General features: G+C 41.4%; 1 protein-coding gene across 4 annotated transcripts in view; it reads left to right on the top strand.

Annotated features, from left to right (window-relative positions):
* Positions 1 to 20,917, top strand: part of mgat3b (beta-1,4-mannosyl-glycoprotein 4-beta-N-acetylglucosaminyltransferase b) — an 89,753-nt gene extending 68,836 nt beyond the window's left edge. For 3 of the 4 annotated variants that reach the window (XM_023283937.3, XM_023283938.3, XM_055009634.1), the window contains 4 exons: positions 1,280 to 1,721; positions 5,190 to 5,848; positions 7,409 to 7,691; positions 7,869 to 20,917. In XM_023283937.3, the coding sequence (XP_023139705.1) occupies positions 1,280 to 1,721; positions 5,190 to 5,848; positions 7,409 to 7,691; positions 7,869 to 8,366 (1,882 nt within the window). In that variant the 3' untranslated portion in view covers positions 8,367 to 20,917. The remainder of the gene's footprint in view (positions 1 to 1,279; positions 1,722 to 5,189; positions 5,849 to 7,408; positions 7,692 to 7,868) is intronic. The other variant, XM_035954503.2, reaches the window with a different exon arrangement.
* The last annotated feature ends 1,040 nt before the right edge of the window (positions 20,918 to 21,957 follow it).

Here is a 21,957-nt window from a genome sequence, read left to right as displayed (position 1 = left end):
ATGAAAGTGCAAAGGTGTAAAGTTAAACTGGCACCTCTATGGTAATAAAAAAATGTAAACAATGAGGAGAAATCTAAGTTTCTATTTAAGTTTAAGTTTCCTATGTAAAAAAAAAGCAGAGCAGCAGCTTGAGATATCTGGTGTGAATGGGCTGTGTTTCTATTTCACACCGTCTGACAACATGAACAGAAAAATATGTAAATGAAAACAGCTTTTTGGGGAATTCAGCCATATTAAAATGCTATATATGTGAGCAGAAAGCAAGATAGAAGTTAACATGATGTAAATGCCTCTGTGTTGAAAAGCACCTGTATATTTTCCTCTCAGGTGCTCATGCTTTCCACTGTGCTGCTCTGGTCTGACATACAAACTCCACATAGTTCACAAACCACATTTTTTTTGTGAGAACAAACAATTCCAAATATTTCAAAGCCTTAGGGCCATTATAAACCGGACTGAAGCCACTGAGGTCAATTATGTAGTGATACAGAAGAAAACAATGTGTTTCAATAAATTGAAGAATGTCAGAAAAACCTTTAAAAATACATTTCACTTGTAAGTTTTGAACTCAACACATTTTCAACGTCAACATCATCGATAAGGCTGACAATTCATGACGGCCTATGAACGTCTGATGAATGGAATACCTGTTTTAACTCTTATTTGGCCTCCACCAACTCTTGAAAAAAATATATGGCTCTTTAGTTGCTTAATGCTCCTTATGTTCACCATGAAATTGCAGACAACAGTGAAAAATAAAAACAAGGGCTGTTATTATGAACTGTTTGACAATACCCACACCTAATTATTTCATTCAGTTTACATCAAGTCCTCCTTAACTGAATCAATCTACTCCATTATGCTTGTACAGAAAAAAACCAAGGGCATATATCCATGAGATATGTTGCATCTGTAAACCGTCCTACTCCCAACATCTTTTTTCTTTCTTTTTTCCTTTGTATTGATTCCCCTTCAGCTACGTTCTTGTACTTGCAGGAAAAACTGCAAACTCAGTGAACAGTGTGCTATCTTGAAGTATAACCTGCTGGTTTGTGGTTTATTCCTCTTGTCAGTTGTTCTTCCCAAAACCAAAGGGTGGCGCTTTTTCTTTTTGTTTTTTTCTCGCCCTGTTTACCAGCCCCAGAGGCCATTACTTTTACATTAATTGTGGTTTAACCATGAAGGTAAACAGTGCAGGTGGGATTAGAGAAAATATTCTTCAGCGGAAATTTGTTTTTGATATTAGTCTGACTCCTGTTTCTTCATTCTTCCCTTCCAGGATGAAAATGCGGCGGCACAGGGTGTTCTTGCTGTGCACGGTGGGTCTGTGCGTCATCTCCTTCCTCCACTACTACAAGGCCCTCCACTACGTCTCCCTGCTACGTGAGCTCTCCGCTCCATACCCCAACATCAAGTCCTTCATCATGGTCACCGGCTTCTTCTGGAGGGAGAAAGGTGTGGCTACCACCCCGCTCAGCCCAGCCTCCCCCGAAGAGGCTCCTCCCCTACCTGTTCTCCGCCAGTCGGACACCAAAGCTAGAGGGATGGCGGGTTCTGTAGGAGGTGGCGGAGGGGGAGGCCTGGGGACTGGGGGAGTCATGGTTGTAGGTCCTGGAGTCATTGGCCATGCGGGGCTGGAGATGAGGCAGAGGGAGGAGCCGGCGCCTCCTCACCCGTGGGAGAAACCAGAGGAAAACCAGCTGGGAGAGGCACCAAATGAGGTAAGATGGATAAAATGTGAGCATAATTTTACTTACAGTGAGAGATGAGAGAAACAGAATGACTTCTACAGTGTGTTGCAGCCTAATACATCAGCCCTGTCTTAGAGCAACAGCTTAATTTTAAAGCTGTCTGTTGTTGTATTGGACTTTCGCCTTTTAAGGATGGGCAACACTGTTAAACACCTTTCTCTTACTACAAGAAAGATGCGGTGCATTTTGCACACTAATGAGGTTGTAGCGGACTGCAATATATTATATAAAATGTTATCTTAATGCCGTGATTCCTAACCTGGGGTTCCCAGAGGGGATCACAGCAAGGTTGCTATAATAAGTTAATGTGAAGTGAAGTTCAGCAAAGCATGCTGTGGACTAATAACATCACTGAAGCAAAATTCACATTGATGAGTCACAACACGCATTGTAACCATATCTGCAACAAAATTCAACAGAAATGGAGAGAGTACATGCAGTTTATCACACACCTGTTTAACAAGTTGAACACAAACTTGTAGAAATGGGACGTTGTGCTACATTCTCACAACCAGTACTCTGTTCCCTCTTTAACCCCGAACCACTATGTTTTACACAACCACAGTGATCATTAGGCTAATTTCTGCAAAGTGTTGCCAATAAGATAAGAACAACCACAAATTCTGTGTAATGATTGACTAATTAGCTGTGTATAAGTAAATGAGTTGATTTAAACTCAGAGATTGAACAGCCCCTCCTCTCCACCAGCAGCAGAGGACAGACTGACACACACACACAGACAGTTTCATCCCAGTTTCATATAAAAGACCTGCGTCCATTTAAATATGTTTCATTTAGTGATATGAAGAAATGAAAATAAAAGAAAGAAATCCACTTAGAATTACCAGGATCTGGTTAACTGCGAACCTACACAGACCTTTAAAAGACAAAGCAAAAAACAAATCACGTCTAGTCACTGTTACTGATACAGCACATTTAAAGCAACAACAGCATTACAAATGCACCTAACAGGTTTAGAAATTGAGACTAAGATCCTACAGTGTTATTTATGGTCTGAATTTATCAGAGTTACGTAAACATTAAGGATAAAACCAATCAAGTGACTGAATTTACTGTTTTTCCTATGCGAAAGCTTGCTGAGTTACTCTGAAATACACTGGAATCGCAAACAAACATTATAAAAAAATCTTAAACTTGCTGGGAGATGATTTAAAGAGCGTGACTTAATAATACTATAAGATAGTATCTAAACCTGATGGCAAGCCCTTTGTTAAATGTCAGTGCTTTAGCATTGTGGACAGTTTGTTTGTTGAAACCATGCTCATGTCACCATGTCAGGATAATAAGTAAAAAGAGCATTCATATGACCCATATGCTTTAAAGCGCTGTCACAGATGTCTGACAAGCTGTGAAGTAACATTTATACAGTATGCATTTACCAGAGACAATACTGTTTTTATCAAACTGTGCACTAAGCCTACAAGTTTTTCATCTCTTTGCGATCATATTGCATCTTCTGCTGTCGCTGTTTTTATCAAGGATCATTTTCGTCCTGTTAGCAGAATCTATGTGCCGCTTCTCAAGCCTCTGAAGTATGAAGAACACATTTCTTAGCATTACTGAGTTAAATCTTCACAAACATGACGTTCAGTTTTCTTGTGTCTAATGTTTTTAGTTATTTTATTGCGCACAGACTGAATGTGTTTATATCAGTGTATGCATACGGATAAGACGGTGTTACTCAGGTCCTTTGTGATCAAGCTAAAGACACAGTAAAATACATCTAGATAAAAGAGGGAAAAAAATGGGTTCACACTAAAAGTCAACCTTAATTTGTGACCCCACTCTTCTAAACAAAAATCCAGTTTACCCTGTTCCTCCACCACATCCTGCTCTTACTGTGGACTTTGTTGCTGTTTAAATATCCCTTCTGATTGGTGAAAAACCTTGTGATTAGCTAAACTCTCTTATCACAGGCTACTTTTTCTATAGCCTGAGCTCGGAGGTGGTGCTGAAGTCTATTTTGCTGTCAGATCACTTGAACTGCAATGTGCTAAAATGGCAGGATGGAATTTTTGTCCTTTAATACTTCCTACCCCAGCTTTAATGTTGCCTATTCCATACTCACTCTCTGGACAAAAAGAACCCTCGAGAAATGTGTCCCCCTAAAAGCTGTGATACCTGTCTTCTTATTTAAGCTCACTTGCATTCTATACTGACAAAAGAAATGGAAAATCATAAGTGATGCTCTCTGTGGCAGGATATTTTAGGAACCCTTTTCAGCTCGTTCTAATGTAACATTGACTCATTCTTTATTGATCGCATCTCTTCTTCCATCTGTCCCCTGCTATCATTGTATTTTACCACTGAGCAAACAATGTCCAACCTTCAGCAAGTTCTCACATTCATTTTCATGGAGCCTCAGAGACAAACAAAGCTGCGCTGTTATCACTTATCAGAGAGCTCATGGTCGGCTGGAAAGGGAACGGACGCCAAATGTGTTTCTTAAGACGTAATTCCTTGGAAACCATTGCTGCAATGATAAGGTGTCGTTGTGAGTTCATTAGCTGCACTGTTATTGGTCAATATTCCTAAACATTAACAGCAGATTGGTTTCTCTGCTTTTACATCCACTCACGTTACCTAGTAACCCAACAATGTAGTCACTGCACTTTGTAAGATATGTTATTGCTAATATAACTCCATTGTGCATTAATGTGCATATTTACACAACATCTATTAATATAGAAAAAGTACAACAAAACAATTACACATGTAGACTTTGCTTCAAACGGATAATACTTTGCACTGTCTCAGCACGGGCCCTTCAGCTTCAGCCGAGGACTCAAAATCCAACCCTGAAATTAGCCGACCGACTCAGATTAGTCTTTGAGTTTACTGGGATGCTTGGGAGGTAATATTATGAGCAAAATTTCATCTGATAAATCACCATTGGGGATCATCATTTGTTGTAAAAATGTCCAAAACTGGTGGAAAATAGACAAATAAGCCTGAAAAGTGCATCCCTAGTCTTCATCTTCTCATTCACAGAACTCTTGTTTTTTTTCCCTTGTGTCCTGTCATTAAGCCATCTTTGAATTTGTTCTCAAGGGGCCAAGAGCACCTCTCAGTTTAAAGGAAACTATTACAAGGCTTTTGTTACATGATTATTCTTTATATAAACATTTTGGAGTTATTCCAAGGGTTCAGAAACACATGTTTTACAAGCTAATATGTAGGCGTTATTTCAAAGAGTAGGCAGTATCAGAAGGCCCCTTAGTATCATTTTATTAAGTTACAGTGTTTTCCTTTCTACTTTAATCAGCTGTGGTGTAATTATCAGTTCGCTTCATTACTTTATGCCTATCGTCGGTGTACGGTTTAATTAATTGTGGCACCGAGACTTACTGGTTCTGTGTATTTATTTGAAGGGGAGGTCACCATAACTGTGTCCTATCATTGCCCTTTTTTTTCCAGAAGAGAGCTGAAGACCACTTGAATCTGCGGAACCCAGCCCAGCCTGCCAGGCCAGACCCCCCAGAGGTACCATTAGCAGGAAAGGAGCACGCAGTGGTGTTTGCCCACGAACAACTGCCAGACCCTGTGGAATCACTGGGTGACCTCCACACCCGTACTCACCAGCTTCAAGATGACAAAACACCTTACTTTGTCCGCACCAAAGCTGGAGCCCTTTGCTTCAGACAAGGGACGGAGGTGGCCACCCCTAAGGAGTACTCTGGAAAGCCAGGAGGTGCTGTGGCTAATGGAGCCGGGGGAGCTGGTCGAGCTGGGGCTGCCGGGCAACGGAAACCTCTGGAGCTCCAACAGCAATCTTCCATAGCTCCGAAAGCCAAGGTGAGGGCCAGGGGCAATGGGAAGCGACTGGTCAAGTGTGTTTGTCGGCCGGGATGGCATGGACCTTACTGTGGGGTTCCCACCATGGTGTACCATTCAAATCTACCAACCAAGGAGCGACTCACACCCAGAGAGGCTCCACGGAGGGTGATCAATGCCATCAATGTAAACCACGAGTTTGACCTGCTGCATGTACGCTTTCATGAGCTCGCCCAGGCCGTAGACCTGTTCCTTGTATGTGAATCCAACTTTACTGCATACGGAGAGAAGCGGCCTCTCAGGTAAGACACAAACTTTTTGAAGAGGTGCATGTGTGGAGATTATGACAGCTATGCCCTTGAGGTTAAGTTGTGTTCCAGTGAGATGTGTAATCCCCTACTGAGCTGCTCTGTGGCCATCAGTAGATGACTCTCTTTGCACCTGGCAGTATAGTGTTGTAAAATCAAATGCACGCTCAGCAAACTTTAAGCTGGATTAAAGACGCCATGGTGATACTGGCATTACAGTGTCATGAGAAGAACATTTATACACATATATCATCAGGCCACTTTGTTTCAATATCCATAAAGGGTTTTTTTTAGGTCACACTGCACACCAGAGAAGCCTCATTTATAGTCTATGTTCACATTCAGCAGTTTAAAATTCAACAGTTACGCATAATCCTAAATTTTTGCTAAGTTGTGACACTGCTGGTGTGATGAGTAGTTACTGTTCACAGCTTGCAGTCTTTTTTTATAACCACCCTTCATGCTTCTTCAGAATCAGTGTCCTGAATAACAATTAGACTTAGGTTCCTTTGGCAACAACATGAAATGTCTCAAGAGCAATTTTACACCAGATTATGACGACAGACACGATTGACTCAGCGTGTAGCCTTGAATGGGGAAATTGGTATGTTCAATCATAGGACGTGACACTCCATGAAAGCAGCTACATTCAGTCAGCACTGCCTTCTGCTATGCACAACAACAGGTTAATAGTGGTGTTCCTCCATTCAGTTTGGTGTGTGGTAAGTGGCTTTTCTGTACCGAAAGGCGTCATTTGTCAAACAACTGCCTTTCCGACCTGTTGTTCTTTATCTTTTCTGCTTTTTATTTCCAGTTTTTTTTTTCAAATGACAATTTGGAAGTGTTTTTTTTTATTCTGTTCCATGGAGAATTGTTTAAAAATCAATTAGCAGCCTTTCAAAACTTATTGAGCTGTATAATCCATGACAGTAAACATCAAGTCTCGAGTCATTTTTGTCGCATGCATGACAATATAGATTAAAGGCACTAGTTTGAATTTTCTTCTAATACAAGACAATCATGTTGATTGTGTATTGCACAATTATGGTTTCCTGAAGTCCAACAAATGTGTCGAATTGATTTCCCTCCTCAAACAGTTTTCAAAGCAGATTTATAATCGTGTTTTATGAAGTACATTTTCAGCTGCATTTCATGGAACAATCACCAAACGTCAGTAATTGAAATAGCAACAAACTCAGCCCACTTGTCTACTGATTAAAATACATACTCAAAAAATAACAGGATAGGTTCAAGTACAAGCTGGCTGGTTAAAGTCTGCTCTACATTTTCAAGGAGCTGCAGTCTTACGTGATACAGAACAATTTAAGTATTAATGTACACTGTCACAGACTACACTCTAGCAAGGCTTCAACTAAAGCATGTTTTCAGCATTTAATAGCATATCCATGTATAATATGGTAAAGAATAGTAAGCAGTAGGTGAAATACATCAGAAGATCCGAAAGCAACAGCTTTGGAGAATGGTCAACAAATACACTGCAATGTTTCGTTTCAGGTTAAATAAACCACTTAATGATATTTGTGATCTCTCCAGTTTCCTGCGGCTCCTTCTCAACGGCACATATGACTACATACGACACAAGATCCTGTATGTGTTCCTCGACCACTTCCCAGAAGGCGGTCGGCAGGACGGCTGGATTGCTGATGACTACTTGCGGACCTTCCTGACACGCAACGGCATGTCCAGGGTGGTGGGCGCAAGATCAGACGACGTCTTCGTCATCAACGACGCAGATGAAATCCCAGCACACGAGGGCCTCCTATTCCTCAAACTGTTTGATGGTTGGACAGAACCTTTCGCCATCCACATGCGCAAGGTAACAACAGCATGTCAGCTGCGAGAGAACGTGTCATGCATGAAATTTACATCTTTGTAGTTGTAGTGAAGCAGCTTTGTGTCTGCAGATTACATTTAGGAATACATGCAACAGATTAACCATATTTCACATTTTTTTCCACAATTCTATTACATTGTCTTCTCTCTCTGTGTCCAGTCTTTGTATGGCTTTTTCTGGAAGCAGTTTGGGTCTCTAGAAGTGGTTTCAGGCTGCACGTTGGGGATGCTCCGCGAGGTCTATGACGGCGATGGTATCAAACTGCGCCGTCGTGAATATTACACCATGCCGGGTTTCCGTAAGTATGAGAATGACACGGGCCACATCCTGGTGCAGTGGTCGGTGGGCAGCCCTTTCCACTTTGCTGGGTGGCACTGCTCCTGGTGCTTCACACCTGAGGGGATCTACTTCAAGCTGGTGTCAGCGCAGAACGGAGACTTCCCGCGGTGGGGCGACTACGAGGACAAACGTGACCTCAACTACATCCGCGATCTGATCCGGACGGGGGGCTGGTTTGATGGCTCCCTGCAGGAATATCCTCCCGCAGACCCCAAAGAGCACATGTACGCCCCCAAGTACATGCTGGAGCATTATGACAGGTACCACTACCTCCTGGAGAACCCTTACAACAAAGCATCCAGACTGAATGAGCGCTAGAAGTTCAGTTGGGGGAAAAGCAAATATGTGAAATAACTAGTAGGGTCCAAGTAAGGCCTCTGCACTGAGTTTTTGGGGTGGGACGGTACTGATGATTTACAGCTCTTGTAGGAGCAAAACTAAATGTATCTCCGCCAGGCAGCACTGATGTTGCAGGTTTAAAATCTCTTAAAAATCATTACTTTGGGGTCAAAAAAGGGAACACTGAATCACATCCGCCATGGATCTACAGAGAAAGCATCGAGAGGATACAAGCACTGGATAAACAAAATCATAGATTTCCTCATTCCTCCCTTTTTGAGGGAGACGCCAAGCAAACTCTTTCTGCCACGCCGCCCCTGTCCTCCCTTTCTTCACCCGCCACTTCGACACGCCTGTTCTCTGAGAGAAAGGGGCAGCTTCAATGAAAAGATATTTTGCAGGCATGTGGAACCTGTGGAGATGAGAAACTTGTGACGTGAAGGACATTTTTTTTTCTGTCTGTGTTTACTGAAGTTTACAGACCGGCTGACGTTCCCTCTTCACTCTCTACCTTCAGATGTCTTCCTGTCATATTTGGTGACCTACTTCCAGAAACAGACTCATGTTCAGATGTTACATTTTTTCTTGGGTCGCAGTAGAAAATTACAGCTCCTGTTTAAACCCCCTGCTGGAGTACCAACCGCCAAATGAAAGGGAATGACTCAGTGGAGGTGTTTCAGCTCATACATATACTCACATTCATCTTCATGCACCTTAGATCTGTCTGTGCGTTTGTTAAAAAAAACTTAAAAAAAACTAAAAACAAAGGTGTGCTTGGTCAGTCTTTGTGTCAGAACGTGAAGTTTTGGGCTGCGAAGGAGGCATAAAATCAGCTAGCAGAAATATGGGGGACAGACAGTGAAATGGGAAAACAGGTGGCAGGAGAAACACAATGATAATGAAGGAGGAAGAGAGCGGTGGTGATGGAAAGGAAAGGAAAGTGTCTGCTGACCTACGAGTATTGCAGGGATGAGTGTGCAGTGTGTGAATGTGTGTTTTCCAGAGCTCACAGACAGCTCTGGATAAATCATACCCCGTCGATGGCATCTGAGGTGGTTATTGTCATTATTGTTTGTCCGATCTGAGAACAATCCAGAGCAGTTGGGGAAAGATCATCCTTCAGTTTTCATCTCTCTGACTATCCAGCAGCTGGGATAACTGTGTTTCCTTGGAAACTACAGTATGTGAAACAGAGAGACGGGATGAGTGTTGTTAAGATGAGTGGGTGGGTTCACATCAGGCGAGGAGCTGCAGTGTTCAGACGAGGTCAACCCCAACTGTGAGTCCCCTTGATTAAATATTCTGCTTTCTACTCAGCTGCCACTAACAGACAGTCTAAAAATGACTTTTCTAAGCTTCTTCTTTCTCCCATCCTCTCTTTATGCAGGCAGTGTTGCTCTTCCCAGAGTTTGTGTTTCCTCGTAATCCCCATTAGCAGGGGATATTTTGTTCACTCCTCATTTTGCTCATTATTTTTTCTCCAACGATTCTACCTTGTGTCAAAAATGGTGAAACTCATCCTGTGACTTTCCTTCAGTGATGCGTTCACAGACTTACACTGGCTCTCGCTCCTTTTAGAGTCTATATCTCTTTCATGTTAATCCTCACAAGAATGTCCCATTTCAATAATGGGGCTTTGTTTATCTTTTCTATGGCTCATTTCTCTCCTTCCGTCTCGACCGGACAGTTCAGCCGTTACAATGCCTTCAGTTTGCCCACAGATCACCATCATCTGAACATTTAGGCATGGGTTCTCTTGCCTCTTGCTTTCTCTGTGCGGTAGACAGCTGGTGAAGTGTCGAGGTGCCTAAATCCCCACCCTGAATCGTTGGTGGCATTAGTTGGTGATGTCTCAGACAATTTGGTGAGCATACTTCTGTGTGTGGTTGTGTGTGATGTGGGCTGAGGCCCGCAGGGAGCTGCGTTCCATTGTGATGGGCAAGGAAAATGTAGCAGCAATGTTTACAATGCTACAGAGCAGTAGAAAAAAAAGGCTGTACATGGAGCAGACAAGTACCGATCAAACAACAGTGCGTGCATTGATTTTTCTCTTAACTGCAGGTTGACTGTATCCGCCATCTGCTTCTTCAGCGCTTGTCTGGGCTTTGGAGATAGCGTTTACCTCGGCTTCGGGCTAGATGCTGTTTCAAGGTGAAGATATCCTCAAGAGGAATAAAAAGTTGTAGAGGTGCCAGGATAGGACTGAAAAGATATCAAAACCGTAAGATAAAAGTTTTATGTTGTACCTTTAATTCCACTTACAAACAAGACACTGACAGAGATCGTCTCAGTACAGAACGCTCTTTTTTCCACCTGCTTAAAGTGTCCTTGAATCAGACGTTAAAGTTTCTGTCTTTTTTTAGATGTTGCCGATCTAAAACCCTAAAAGCCTCGGGTTGATAACACAGTAACAAAACTAAGATTTAGCCTAACATGTGAAGCATTTCTGTCCCTCAGTTCACCACCATGCTGGCTCTTCATGGCTGTAAGCTCTTGGTGGGAAAATGAGATTAAGCAACAGGCCGCTGACAGTTGTGTCGGCTCTGTGCTGCTGCCTCGATGGCAGCGTGGTCTGTGGCAGCAGCTGTTAGGGGTTTGGTGTTGGTGCTGAGAGCCAAACTGCCATCCAAACCCAGAGGGGCTGCACAGAAATGAGCTTTAAATAGGATTTGACATGAGGCAAGAAAATAAGCGACAACAATGCACCATTTCACACTCTTTATTTCTGAATTAGATTTTCTACCTTTTAAAAAATAATGATTGATCACAGCTGATGGAACCAAAACGAAACAAATGATGAATTTTAAAGAGAGGTAGACAACTTGGGTCCTGAGTTAACACTTTAACAGAGTGGATGCTTTAAAGATATTAAATCATGAATTCAGGCAGTGGGTCATTTTGCATTAAAGCACTTCATTTTTATCTGCTTCATTTTTTGATAATTTTGTGGCACATATCCAGGCAGGGGCACATCCCCTGCTGAATTAATGAATACTTTTGAGCTTTTCTAGCAAAATATCATAGATGGATGTTTTCTGATGTCAGCAGTTAACACAAAACTGACCAAACTAGTCTTATTTGAATTACGCCAAACAAACAATTTTCAAACTTACAAACTTCCCTCGGACTTAAAGGCCTCAAACCGCAGCCATTTGCACACTCACTCTGTCTGTCTTTCTTGGATAAAAATGAGTTCACTCTCACAGCTCCATACTGCCGTTTGCAAAACTAAGTTTGTGCTTTAAAGTTAAATGCCATCTCTGAAATGTGACCACAGGGGTGTCGGTTTAACTCATCAAGAACTGGGGTGTGTGTTTGTGTTTAATCCCTGCCAAGAGGCATTTAACTGAAGTTAACTCCCAGCTCTCAGCCTGCTGCAATCAGGCTGTACATCTGGTGAACGGTGTGTGTGTTTGTGTATCCACACATATGCTCCACACTTTAAAATCATTTCTGTATGTGTGCAACAGACAGAGTGACTCATGCCAGATAAGGGTGTCTGGTGTGGTAAAAGACAAGCCAGGTTACTTCTTACTTGAACTGTTTCCCTGTTATCGCCATGGCAACAATCCCCCTGATGAGTCCCTGAGATCCCCGACAGCCTGAGGTCATCAACCAGGATAGGAGGAGAACAGGATAAGAGGTGAGGGAGTGCAGAGGGCATACAATTGGAGAAATCACAGCATAGTTTTCCACTTAGTTCCACCGGCAGAACCTGACCTGAGTATGAAATGCAAACTCTGTCATTGCTCAGTCATTTTCAGTAAATGTCACAGCACTGCAGAGCTGAGAATAGTCACACACACAGTGTACACAATTGCCCTGCACACACTTTTATTTTTCTTACTGTTTGTTTTTGTCTTTTTGTTGATTTGACTGGCCCATCACAGTATGCACACAATTTGCATGAGGAGCAGAAAAGGTAGACAGGAAAAACATGTTTTTTTTTTAGCATAAGCCAGGAATGAAATGAGAAGCATTTTTTTGGTCTGAGCAAAAACAGAAACACAAATATACAAAAAAAGAAGCAGTCCTTTCTCATACAAAGCCATCGCTTGATATATGAAGAGTGGAATCCAGAAAGAGACATTTAGGAAATAATCCTTCCAGCACCGCTCCCAGTGACAGTCTTATTGGATGAAGCCTGGTTATGACACAGGGGAGGGGATGGAGGTAATAAGCTTGACCAAACGGCTTTGATTTTTTACTTTGATGAGGGACAGTCATCACGGCGATGAAATGAAAACCGTCCAAATGAAGGGAGCAGCTCATCTCCTCTGTAAAAGAAAATCTATAAACCGGTGACAGTTTAAGTAAAGATGAGGTTGTGATGTTGAAAGACTGGAGTGGTGTCTGTGCCGCCTCGATGGGCGTGCAATGGATTCAAAGAGGCTGATATCCAAAGAGGAGGGTCCGTCTTGCTCAAGGACACTCCAGCAGATTGTGGCCACTTAGAAAGTGCTTAAAGTCTGACAGATTCATGTTAGCAGACAGACCAATCGCTGCTGACCTGTAGCTTGCTGTCAGTTTTTGTCATGATCAAACCTACAATCAATAAAACAATAACCAGGGCTGTAGTGGAGGTTAAATGTGTATAAACGCTATTTACCATCACTTAAATTCTGAAGCAGAATTCATACAGCTCTGCCTCAGCGTTTACACAGACTTTACACCTGTTAGTGCATGAAAACTAGGCTTCCTCTCTGTTTTAATGTGGAACATGGATCCCTCATTCAGCACCATATTAACGCAGAGCCACTATGAGTCCAACATCCGCTTGTTCTACACAAGAATGAAAACAAATGCACCTCACATGCTAAAGCTAGCAAACTGATCGTAAAGTCTGCAGTGCAACTTTTATGGGCAGAGCATGATTTAGAGTTCAGAGGAAAGACGTTTGACATCTTTGTTATATATAACAACCTGTCAAAGGAAACACCACAACATAGGAAGAAGTAAGAAACGTGCGTTTTTAAATAATGTTTTTAACCATTCAGTTTATCTGCTTTATTGCTGCTTTGTAGATTGAGTACTGCTTGATGGACAGTTTTCAAAACTGGGGCTGCAACAGTGAAATTAAATGAAGCCACTCTGAGGGGGCAAGAAAACGTTTAAGGTCTAACTTATTGATTTTTTAAGACATCATTTAAATGCAAGCAAACACTTGGTTGTAACCTGCTATAAAATGACAGATAAATCTCTTACTAAAGGGACTAACGTTATACAACAAACACGCATTTACTGTCTTCTAATTTTGTTTAAACCTCTGAACCTCTAGCAGTTTTTGGGCATTTCCTGCTTCTGTCACATTATACTCACTCTTATATTGACGTTAATCATAAAATACTAATATATATATATTGTTTTGATTATTTATTGCACAAAAAGATGTTTAAAACCTGGATGGAACATGTACAATTTTGCCCAAAGCTGTTACCAATACTGAAAAAATGGGTGTTCCACATACTTTATTTAATTACTTCCATCTTTAATTTGATTTCAGGTTTGTCTAAATACAGTCTGCAGTTCAGCTCAGTTCAGCTGAAAAGTCTCTGAAGCACAGAATTTTTCTGTTTTTGCAACATCTGCTTTGAGTAAATGGTTCATTTTTGATCCATTGTTTTTTACATTAAAGTGATAGTGATTAAATATTTTGATTGCTAGCTGAGATTTGTTCCTTGACAGAAAAAAAATCTGATAATTCTTACTGTTGCAGTTTATTTAAATTGTGTTTACATTAGATAGATAGATAGATAGATAGATAGATAGATAGATAGATAGATAGATAGATAGATAGATAGATAGATAGATAGATAGATAGATAGATAGATAGATAGATAGATAGATAGATAGATAGATAGATTAAACCTTTATTGATCCCACAGCGGGGAAATTTACAATTTAGTGTGTTTTAAAGACAAAACCGACAAATTGAACAAATTACTTTCAAATCAGACAGTTATGCTCCTCTATTACAATCAAAATGCTGATCAGAATTAAAGAACATACGCTGCAGATGGGTTTTCAGTGCATCCTAATCAGTGTCCATCATCATGAGGTTGTGATAGAGGTAGGCTTTACGCTTCCTTTATTTCTACCACTACAGCCCTGGTAATAAGCAGTCTTTAACCACAGCAGCCTTCAGGATGTCATAGTATTTTCAGCGTTTGTGTCGTTTTACCAAAGATACAAGCCTTGGCTCTTAATTTGATCCATTTTCTCTGAGCTGCTCGCTTCAGTTGATTAGAATAGAGGGAATAAATTAAGTGTAAAATGCAGAACTGTAAAGGAGACAGAGTGATACTGCTGCAGACAGGTTTGGAGTTACGTTGCTAGGTAACAGCACGGTGCTGGCTTTATTTGCTTTCAGTTATTGTTATCAGCGAGAGGAAATAACCATTTGGAAGATCTGTGGTTGAAAGTTCAGTGGTCTAAACTTAGAATAACAGCGCTGTTAGTTGATGTTTTCTGAAGAATCATTTCCATCATTCTGCGAGGGTTGTCACAGATAAAATCATCAGTTCCGTTTAATATTTTATTTGGCAAAAATTATAATTTATTTGAGAACATATCTTCACATGATTCACACACCTAAAGGCTTAAATGGGCACCCCAGTGATTTAGTATTGTACTTCCCATCAAAACACATAATTGGTGCAGCAGGAGCAGAGATAGCCTCCAAACACTGGATCTTTCATTTCCCACAATGCAACTCAGTTACATGTTTTTACTTCTCTGCCTTGTAAATACTCAGTGCCACCAGTTTACAAAACAAGTTATTTGTTCTACATTATAAATGAAAGTATTCAAGGCCAAGTCAAGTTAATTTCAATGACATCACCATGGCATCATCGGGGCGCTGTGGTCAGACATAATTAAACGACAATAAAACTGGTGAAGTCGCTCTTAATTCTATCTTAAAAAAGCCCAGAAAAATCTGAAACATCAGTCTAAATAGATCACTATCAGACCGCGGCCCATTTTCCAGCACGCGCACACTAACCACCAGCACATGTTGGGAGCGTTCAGCACGTGTGTGTGTGTGTGTGTGTGTGTGTGTGTGTGTGTGTGTGTGTGTGTGTGTGTGTATTCTGTACAGATGTGTTTCTGCAGGCCTGCGTTTCCCCACCATCGCCCCCCATCTGTTGTTGTGCTCACAGAGTAGCTGACTGGCTGCTTGTCCACGGGGCTTACATGCCTTCACAGCTCTGGACCCCCGCCAGCCCTGTGGCTTCCACCCATTGATCTTTTCCAAGAAACATTAGCGGCAAGCAGGCCGGAAATCAAAGAGAGGAGGGTGTGGGGGTGCAGAGGAAAGAGGGATCCCTCTTTTTTCTTCTTCTTTTTTTTTTTTTTACTTTGTTGTCCGTTTCTTTCTTCTTTCTTTTTGATGGCTCCTTACGTGGCTCTTGAAAGCGGCATGGCAAAGGTGTACTGTCTTCTTTGCTTCATGTGACTTTTCAACTAATTCATTCTGAAGTCCATAACTGTGAAGAACATTGTGGCTAAATCAGGCTGAACACTCCACAGCGCATGTCTCCCATCAGGCTGTCGTCTTGGCTGTAAACATGTTGTTATTCTCTTCATGCTAGTGACGGAAAGCATTCACATCCCACAAACTGAGCAATCGCATTTACTGCGACAGCTGCATCGATGTGTCACCGCTGATTGGAAAACACTCAGTCTCCGACCACAAGCAGTGCACCCGAACAAGTGCACGGCCGAATCCTCTTTTCTGTGCTTAGTTGGTGCTTAACGCCTGGATCTGTTCATATTACACGTGTTGTGATGCAAATAAGTCGTGCTCAAGGTTCAGTCCACCCAAATAACAAAAGTGAATCATTTTCACACTTCTTTACAATGCTACGTTTCTGAACTTAGTTTCATCTGCCTAGATGTTGAGATATGATTTTATTTTCCTGTCTCCACCCTAATATAATATTTCTAGTGGTTTTCCTTCAAAAGACTGTCTACCAAAGAAATAATCCTTATGACAGCTGCAGACAGTGTGTTTTATGGATCATGTGAAATAAAAGAGTGACTGTTTTTGTTTTTTTTTTTAGTTTTTGTTTTTATGAAACCCACAACAGATATTCCATTCTCTTTAAGCATTCAGAGTTGGATGCTGATATCTCAGAACCTGGCTAATAAAACCAAAACCATCTGAATGGCTAAATATGACAGGTAGCAAATAAATACATTTGGCTGAACTAATCCTTTAAAGCATTAAAAAGTGGTTCTTCCACTGAGGAGTAAAACCTTCCTTTTGTTTGCAGTCTTGCTAATGAGTAAATCAATTGGCTGCAGTCCAGTTTTGCTCAGAAAGAGCAGCCAAACTGTGGAAAAGAATTTTCTCTATCACACAATGAAGCGAGCGCCACCTCAGCAAAGCGACTAATTCAGTTAAGCAGCAGTTTCAAAGCAGCGCTGCATGTGAAATAGTGGAAACATTTGTAATAAAGACCAGGAAGCGCTTCTGTAAACATGTCAGGCTTTATTGCACAAATGTGTCTGGAATGTATCTGAGAGATGTGTGTCATAACTCTTGTGAATGCCTTCCAGGACAGATTGCCGGCTTGGGGGTAGGTGTGGGACACGTCTGGTCCAGGAGTCCACATGTTGTGACAGGGCAGATCAAAAAGATGAAAGTCGGTGTAGCAGCGCGGAGACAGATGGACGCTGTGACACATACGTTCACGAAAAGTCAGGCAAACAGACAGGCTGACACCTGGCTGCAGATCAAATGCCATCAGAAACTGGAGGAGAGGGATGAGTGTTTGTGTTTGTGTGTGACAGACAACAAGATGTGGCCAAAAGTATACAGTCGTCTCTGTCAGCACATGGTCTGGGTTCGGCTCCTTTAGTTCCAAATACGGGAAATCTTAAAGCCCCTGAAACCCAAACTATTTCTATATCATGACGATATATGCAACAGTCAAAGTAAACATATGAATAGGCACTATTTATTAAGAATCTGAAACAGCAAAACTCATCGGATAATTCTAAATCCTGACTGGTGAAGAAGTATATGACATCACTTTTTCTAACTTAGTCCCACTCTGTTCAAGCCAGTAACAAAACCTGAAATAAACTAGAAGAAACAGGAATTTTCCAAAACTGTGCTGACGTTGGTAGAAAATAGTGTGTCTATGCATAGAAAGAGGCAGATTGGAAAATAAATTTGAGCATTTAACGTACTATTTTAGACTGCAGCCCCCACACAGAGAGGTGTAATGTTTGGTCATCTGTATGCTCTTGCCCATGTTTGTTGTGTAGGTTGATTCGTTTTTGTGCGGTTTGCGTGCAGTCGGCTTTGTAAGTCGAGGTTCCCTGCAATTCTCAGAAACTTGCCGCTCCTTTGCAGCCCAACCTGAGTTGAGACAGACACAGAGAACGAGGGTGACTGGGTTAGAAAAAAGCAAATGAAGGGGAGGGGAGACTAAGGGAAAAACCTCCAGACGGGTTTGAATTCCCCACAATCAGAAAGAGAGACCGAGATGGAAAGAGGGAGGGAGTGATCCTTACAATCACAGACTTTCCACATTTAGAGCGTCTCCCCTTTTTGTTTTGGTTTGCACTTAGGCTTTTATGTGAAGTCAATCGATGTGTCTTTCCTTTCTGGGGTTTGGTTTTAAAAGTTTTAATATTGCTTTTGGTGTAGGTCTGAGAAACAGAGAGGGGCAGGTAATGAGTGTCTCTGTTTTTCTATTTGACTTTGTTTTTGTACTTTTTTATTTGTAATTTTATCCACTTGGCAGCTTCATATTTACTATCTTTTTAAGGCGGTGAGTGTGTGTGTGTGTGTGTGTGTGTGTGTGTGTGTGTGTGTGTGTGTGTGTGTGTGTGTGTGTGTGTGTGTGTGTGTGTGTCTGTCTGTGTCTGTGTGTGTGTGTGTGTGTGTGTGTGTGTGTGTGTGTGTGTGTGAGCTCACAAGTACTGTCTCAGCCTACTGCTAGATAGACTTCTACTCCACCTCACAGATCTTTTACCTCCTCCGATGACGTAAAGGGGACGTCATACTGTGGCGGCCATCTTGTTTTGTTGTTTTTGTGACATCATCTTTTCCTCGTGACCTTAACAGCATCACCTCTTGTTCTGATATATTCTTACACTGTTTTTCTTTGAGGTTTTTTTTTACGCACACAAGGCAGTTGCAGTCACAGATAACCACACACACATGCATACATTCGCACAATGACGCACAAACACATACACACAGTGCAGTCTGTTTTTTTTTTTTTTTTTTTTCTTTTTGGTCTGATAGCGGCCTTGTTCTCTGCTGGTCAAACAGTCAGACTACTGTAGGCGCTCTGTTTGAGCCCTCGCTGTTATGTGATCGCTATGAAGGCTCACCATTGTGTGACCAAAAAACATTTTTGTCATCGTTCAGCTACTCAGAACCAGTTAGGGCCGGAGTCATGACCCGAGAGCAGCCCAGGATACAGAAGAAGAAAAGAAACTGCCATTTTTGCCCTCCTCTTTTCTTTTAGTCTTCTGAGTCTGTCACACAGCAAAGTGGTGCTGGTTTGATGCTTTTCCGTGCTTCTGTTATCACTGATATCCTCTGTGTGTTTTTTCCCCTCCAAATAGACAAAGATGTCAAAAAACTAAAATATATATATTTGGGAAAAAGCTTTTTATTTGAGTTGCATGCTGAACTACACAGAGTAATTCTGCCTGTAAAACTATGACTTGCACCTTATTGGAGGGATGTGCTTTTTTTGGTTTTTTAATGCATACATAAATATATATATGGGGGATGTATCATGTTTTATTTTTGATTTTGATAAAGGATGTAATTGTTAGCTAGTCAGGCAATGTATGTATCTTAAACAGGGTTCTGATTTTTTTTTAAATGCTTAATAATGCTGAGTTTCACTATAACTGATCAGTCACTGGTTTTTGTTGTAGGACGACTTCACTAAGCAGAAACTGATCCTGGTGAGCATGAAAAAGCCCAGCAGATTTCCAAAAATATTTGTTTTCAAAACAGGATTTTTCAGTCTTTACTCCATAAAACTGGGAATTCTTTGATTCTTTAAGATGAGACACAAATTGACAAAGTGTTTATCCAAGAATATTGATGAATTCTCTGCCAACTGGAGAATTCTGCTTTTAAGAATGAAGTAAAACAATCATGGTGACAGCTGCCGCTTAGTGAAGCATCGTCTGCATGTCCTCATACACACACTGGCCTGTCCTCACACGGTGACCACTAGGAGGCGATCTGCTGGTCCTCCCAAATACCACATGTCCGCACTCACTTCCTCCGCCTTCCGTCCAGCTTGTCCTTGGAAAAGGACAAAAAACACTGACAAAAGACACCATGTTGTTCACACACAGACACACAACAGTACAGTCTTGGCAGATGAGTGGCGCTCGGTGTGGTGCTGCCACCCGCTCTAATGTCCCCAGGGCAGAGTACTGTCTGCAGCCAATTAACCAACAGGGCTGTTTGCCAGTTCCATATCCATCTAATCCTCTCCACCCACCCGCCGGTTTGCTGAATAAGCCCTCCACTTCTTTATAGACTTTGTTGTGTTAAAAAGAGAAAAAAAAATAATACGGTTTACAATGGGAGAGGGATAGTGAAAGTAGGTTAGTTGTTTTGGTGTATCTCTATTGGATAAAATCCTGGTGGAACAAAATGGGTTGCAGCACTTTGTCTTTTATTTTATAAATGGTGAGATCACACCATTCCCCCGTAAAAAAACAAAAACAGTCACCCCTTTTCAGGAACACATTTCCAAAAGCTATCAAGAGCAGAAAGAGGATTACTGGACATTACTGTTTTATTTTTGACAGTGGCAACATATGAGCGAGCCCTGCTACATATTGTGATATCATACAATAACACAACCTGTATCCCCTGCCTCCCTCTGTCCCCATGCACTGATAATGATTGTAAATGGTCGCATAGTTTTATTTTTTATATCATTGTTGGGGCTTTGTTTTGTTTCTGGGGTTGTCTTTTTTTTTAGTTTTGTGCTGTTATTTTGAAATGGTTTGATGGGTCTCTGTGGGGAAGAGTGTGTGTGTGTGTGTGTGTGTGTGTGTGTGTGGGTGTGTGGGTGGGTGGGTGGGTGTGTGTGTACTGTAGCTTACTGTATGTGTGCGTGACAGACGAGTAAAAGAGATTGGATGCGTTGTTTAGTGGCTCTGTGTTCAGCTCCCAGTACACATCAGCCCTTTGCCTGTGTTCATCATTGTGCCAGTGTGTTCAGGTGTTCCCTTGCGCCTACATTCGTTCATCCAAATGAAGAGAAAAGCAACTGGAGATGAAGAGGAGAAGGCAGACTGCCTTTTCCCTCAGGGGAAAAAAAAAAACACATGCGAGAAGATACTTTTGAAAAAAGGATATTTTTCTCCTCTGTGGGGTCACAAAGAAGAGTGTACATTTCTAAGTTAACTGAAAATGATGAATAAAAAAAATCATTTGTTCTCAATATGAATGGCTGTATGTTAACCATGAACAAAAAGTAATGAGTTCTATGACAAAGACATATAATAAATTAATTTTAAAATTTTAAGCACTGCTGTCAATTTGTTCTGACTTCAAAGCATCTGTGGAGATGTTGGTGAGGAACTCTGTGTGTGTGTGTGTGTGTGTGTGTGTGTGTGTGTGTGTGTGTGTGTGTGTGTGTGTGTGTGTGTGTGTGTGTGTGTGTGTGTGTGTGTGTGTGTGTGTGTGTGTGTGTGTGTGTGTGTGTGTGTGTGTGCAGATGTTCTACACTGTTAATAGATTACTGTGATTTGCATCATCCGTCCCTCATCTCACTAGAGGGCAGCACTGCAACACACATCATTACATCTCATTAGGAGGCATCACAGCAAACTTTCTATTGCTGTGGATTCATTTTAATAAACTCCTAATGAAAGGGGAGGTATTATATCTGACTCAATGCTGTGCAGCGCTCTACGTTACAAATTCAAAAGCCTTAAACCTCAGCCAGGCTCAGCTGAAGAGTCCCTTAATATCTTTTTATGCAACTGTTGGTCACACCTGAGTCAATCATGGCTTCTCGATCGCACCGAGGAAGGCGGGATTTTTTAGTTTTTTACAGAATCTGGTTTCTACAATATATTTCCTTTTTGCAATTTTTTAAATGAGAGACATAGAAACAGAGATAAAGATCAAGATTTAGCTAAAATATCTGAATTTCAATTTTCCACGCAAAAGCTCACATCACACAAGATCTGTTCAAGAACCACTGGAAAGTTAAAAATCTACAGATTCTTCTCAGTTTTCATTGTTTCTGGCAGTGGCTGTGGGATTGTGGGTTGTGTAGGATGCCCTTCAAACCAGCTGATGGGTTTTTTGGTTCAGATGAATAATATTATCACTTATTTGTGAATATGCACAATGTGAGGGAAATATAAATTACACAAAAGTTGTGACAGTCCCATCTAAGACAGGCACAAGATTAAGTTACAATGGAGGAACTGTGCTTTGATTGTGAGAAAATCTATGCTTCACCATGTCCACATCTGTCTGTTAAAAATGGAGTAGCAGTCAGGACAGTTAGATTAGCACAAAGATTTGAAACGAAGAAAAATATCAAGACTGGCT

This window comes from Amphiprion ocellaris, chromosome 4 (assembly GCF_022539595.1).
Source record: "Amphiprion ocellaris isolate individual 3 ecotype Okinawa chromosome 4, ASM2253959v1, whole genome shotgun sequence".
NCBI classification, from domain to species: Eukaryota; Metazoa; Chordata; class Actinopteri; family Pomacentridae; genus Amphiprion; species Amphiprion ocellaris.
The sequence above is the reverse complement of the archived record's forward strand: the minus strand, read 5'-3'. Positions and strand labels throughout refer to the sequence as shown.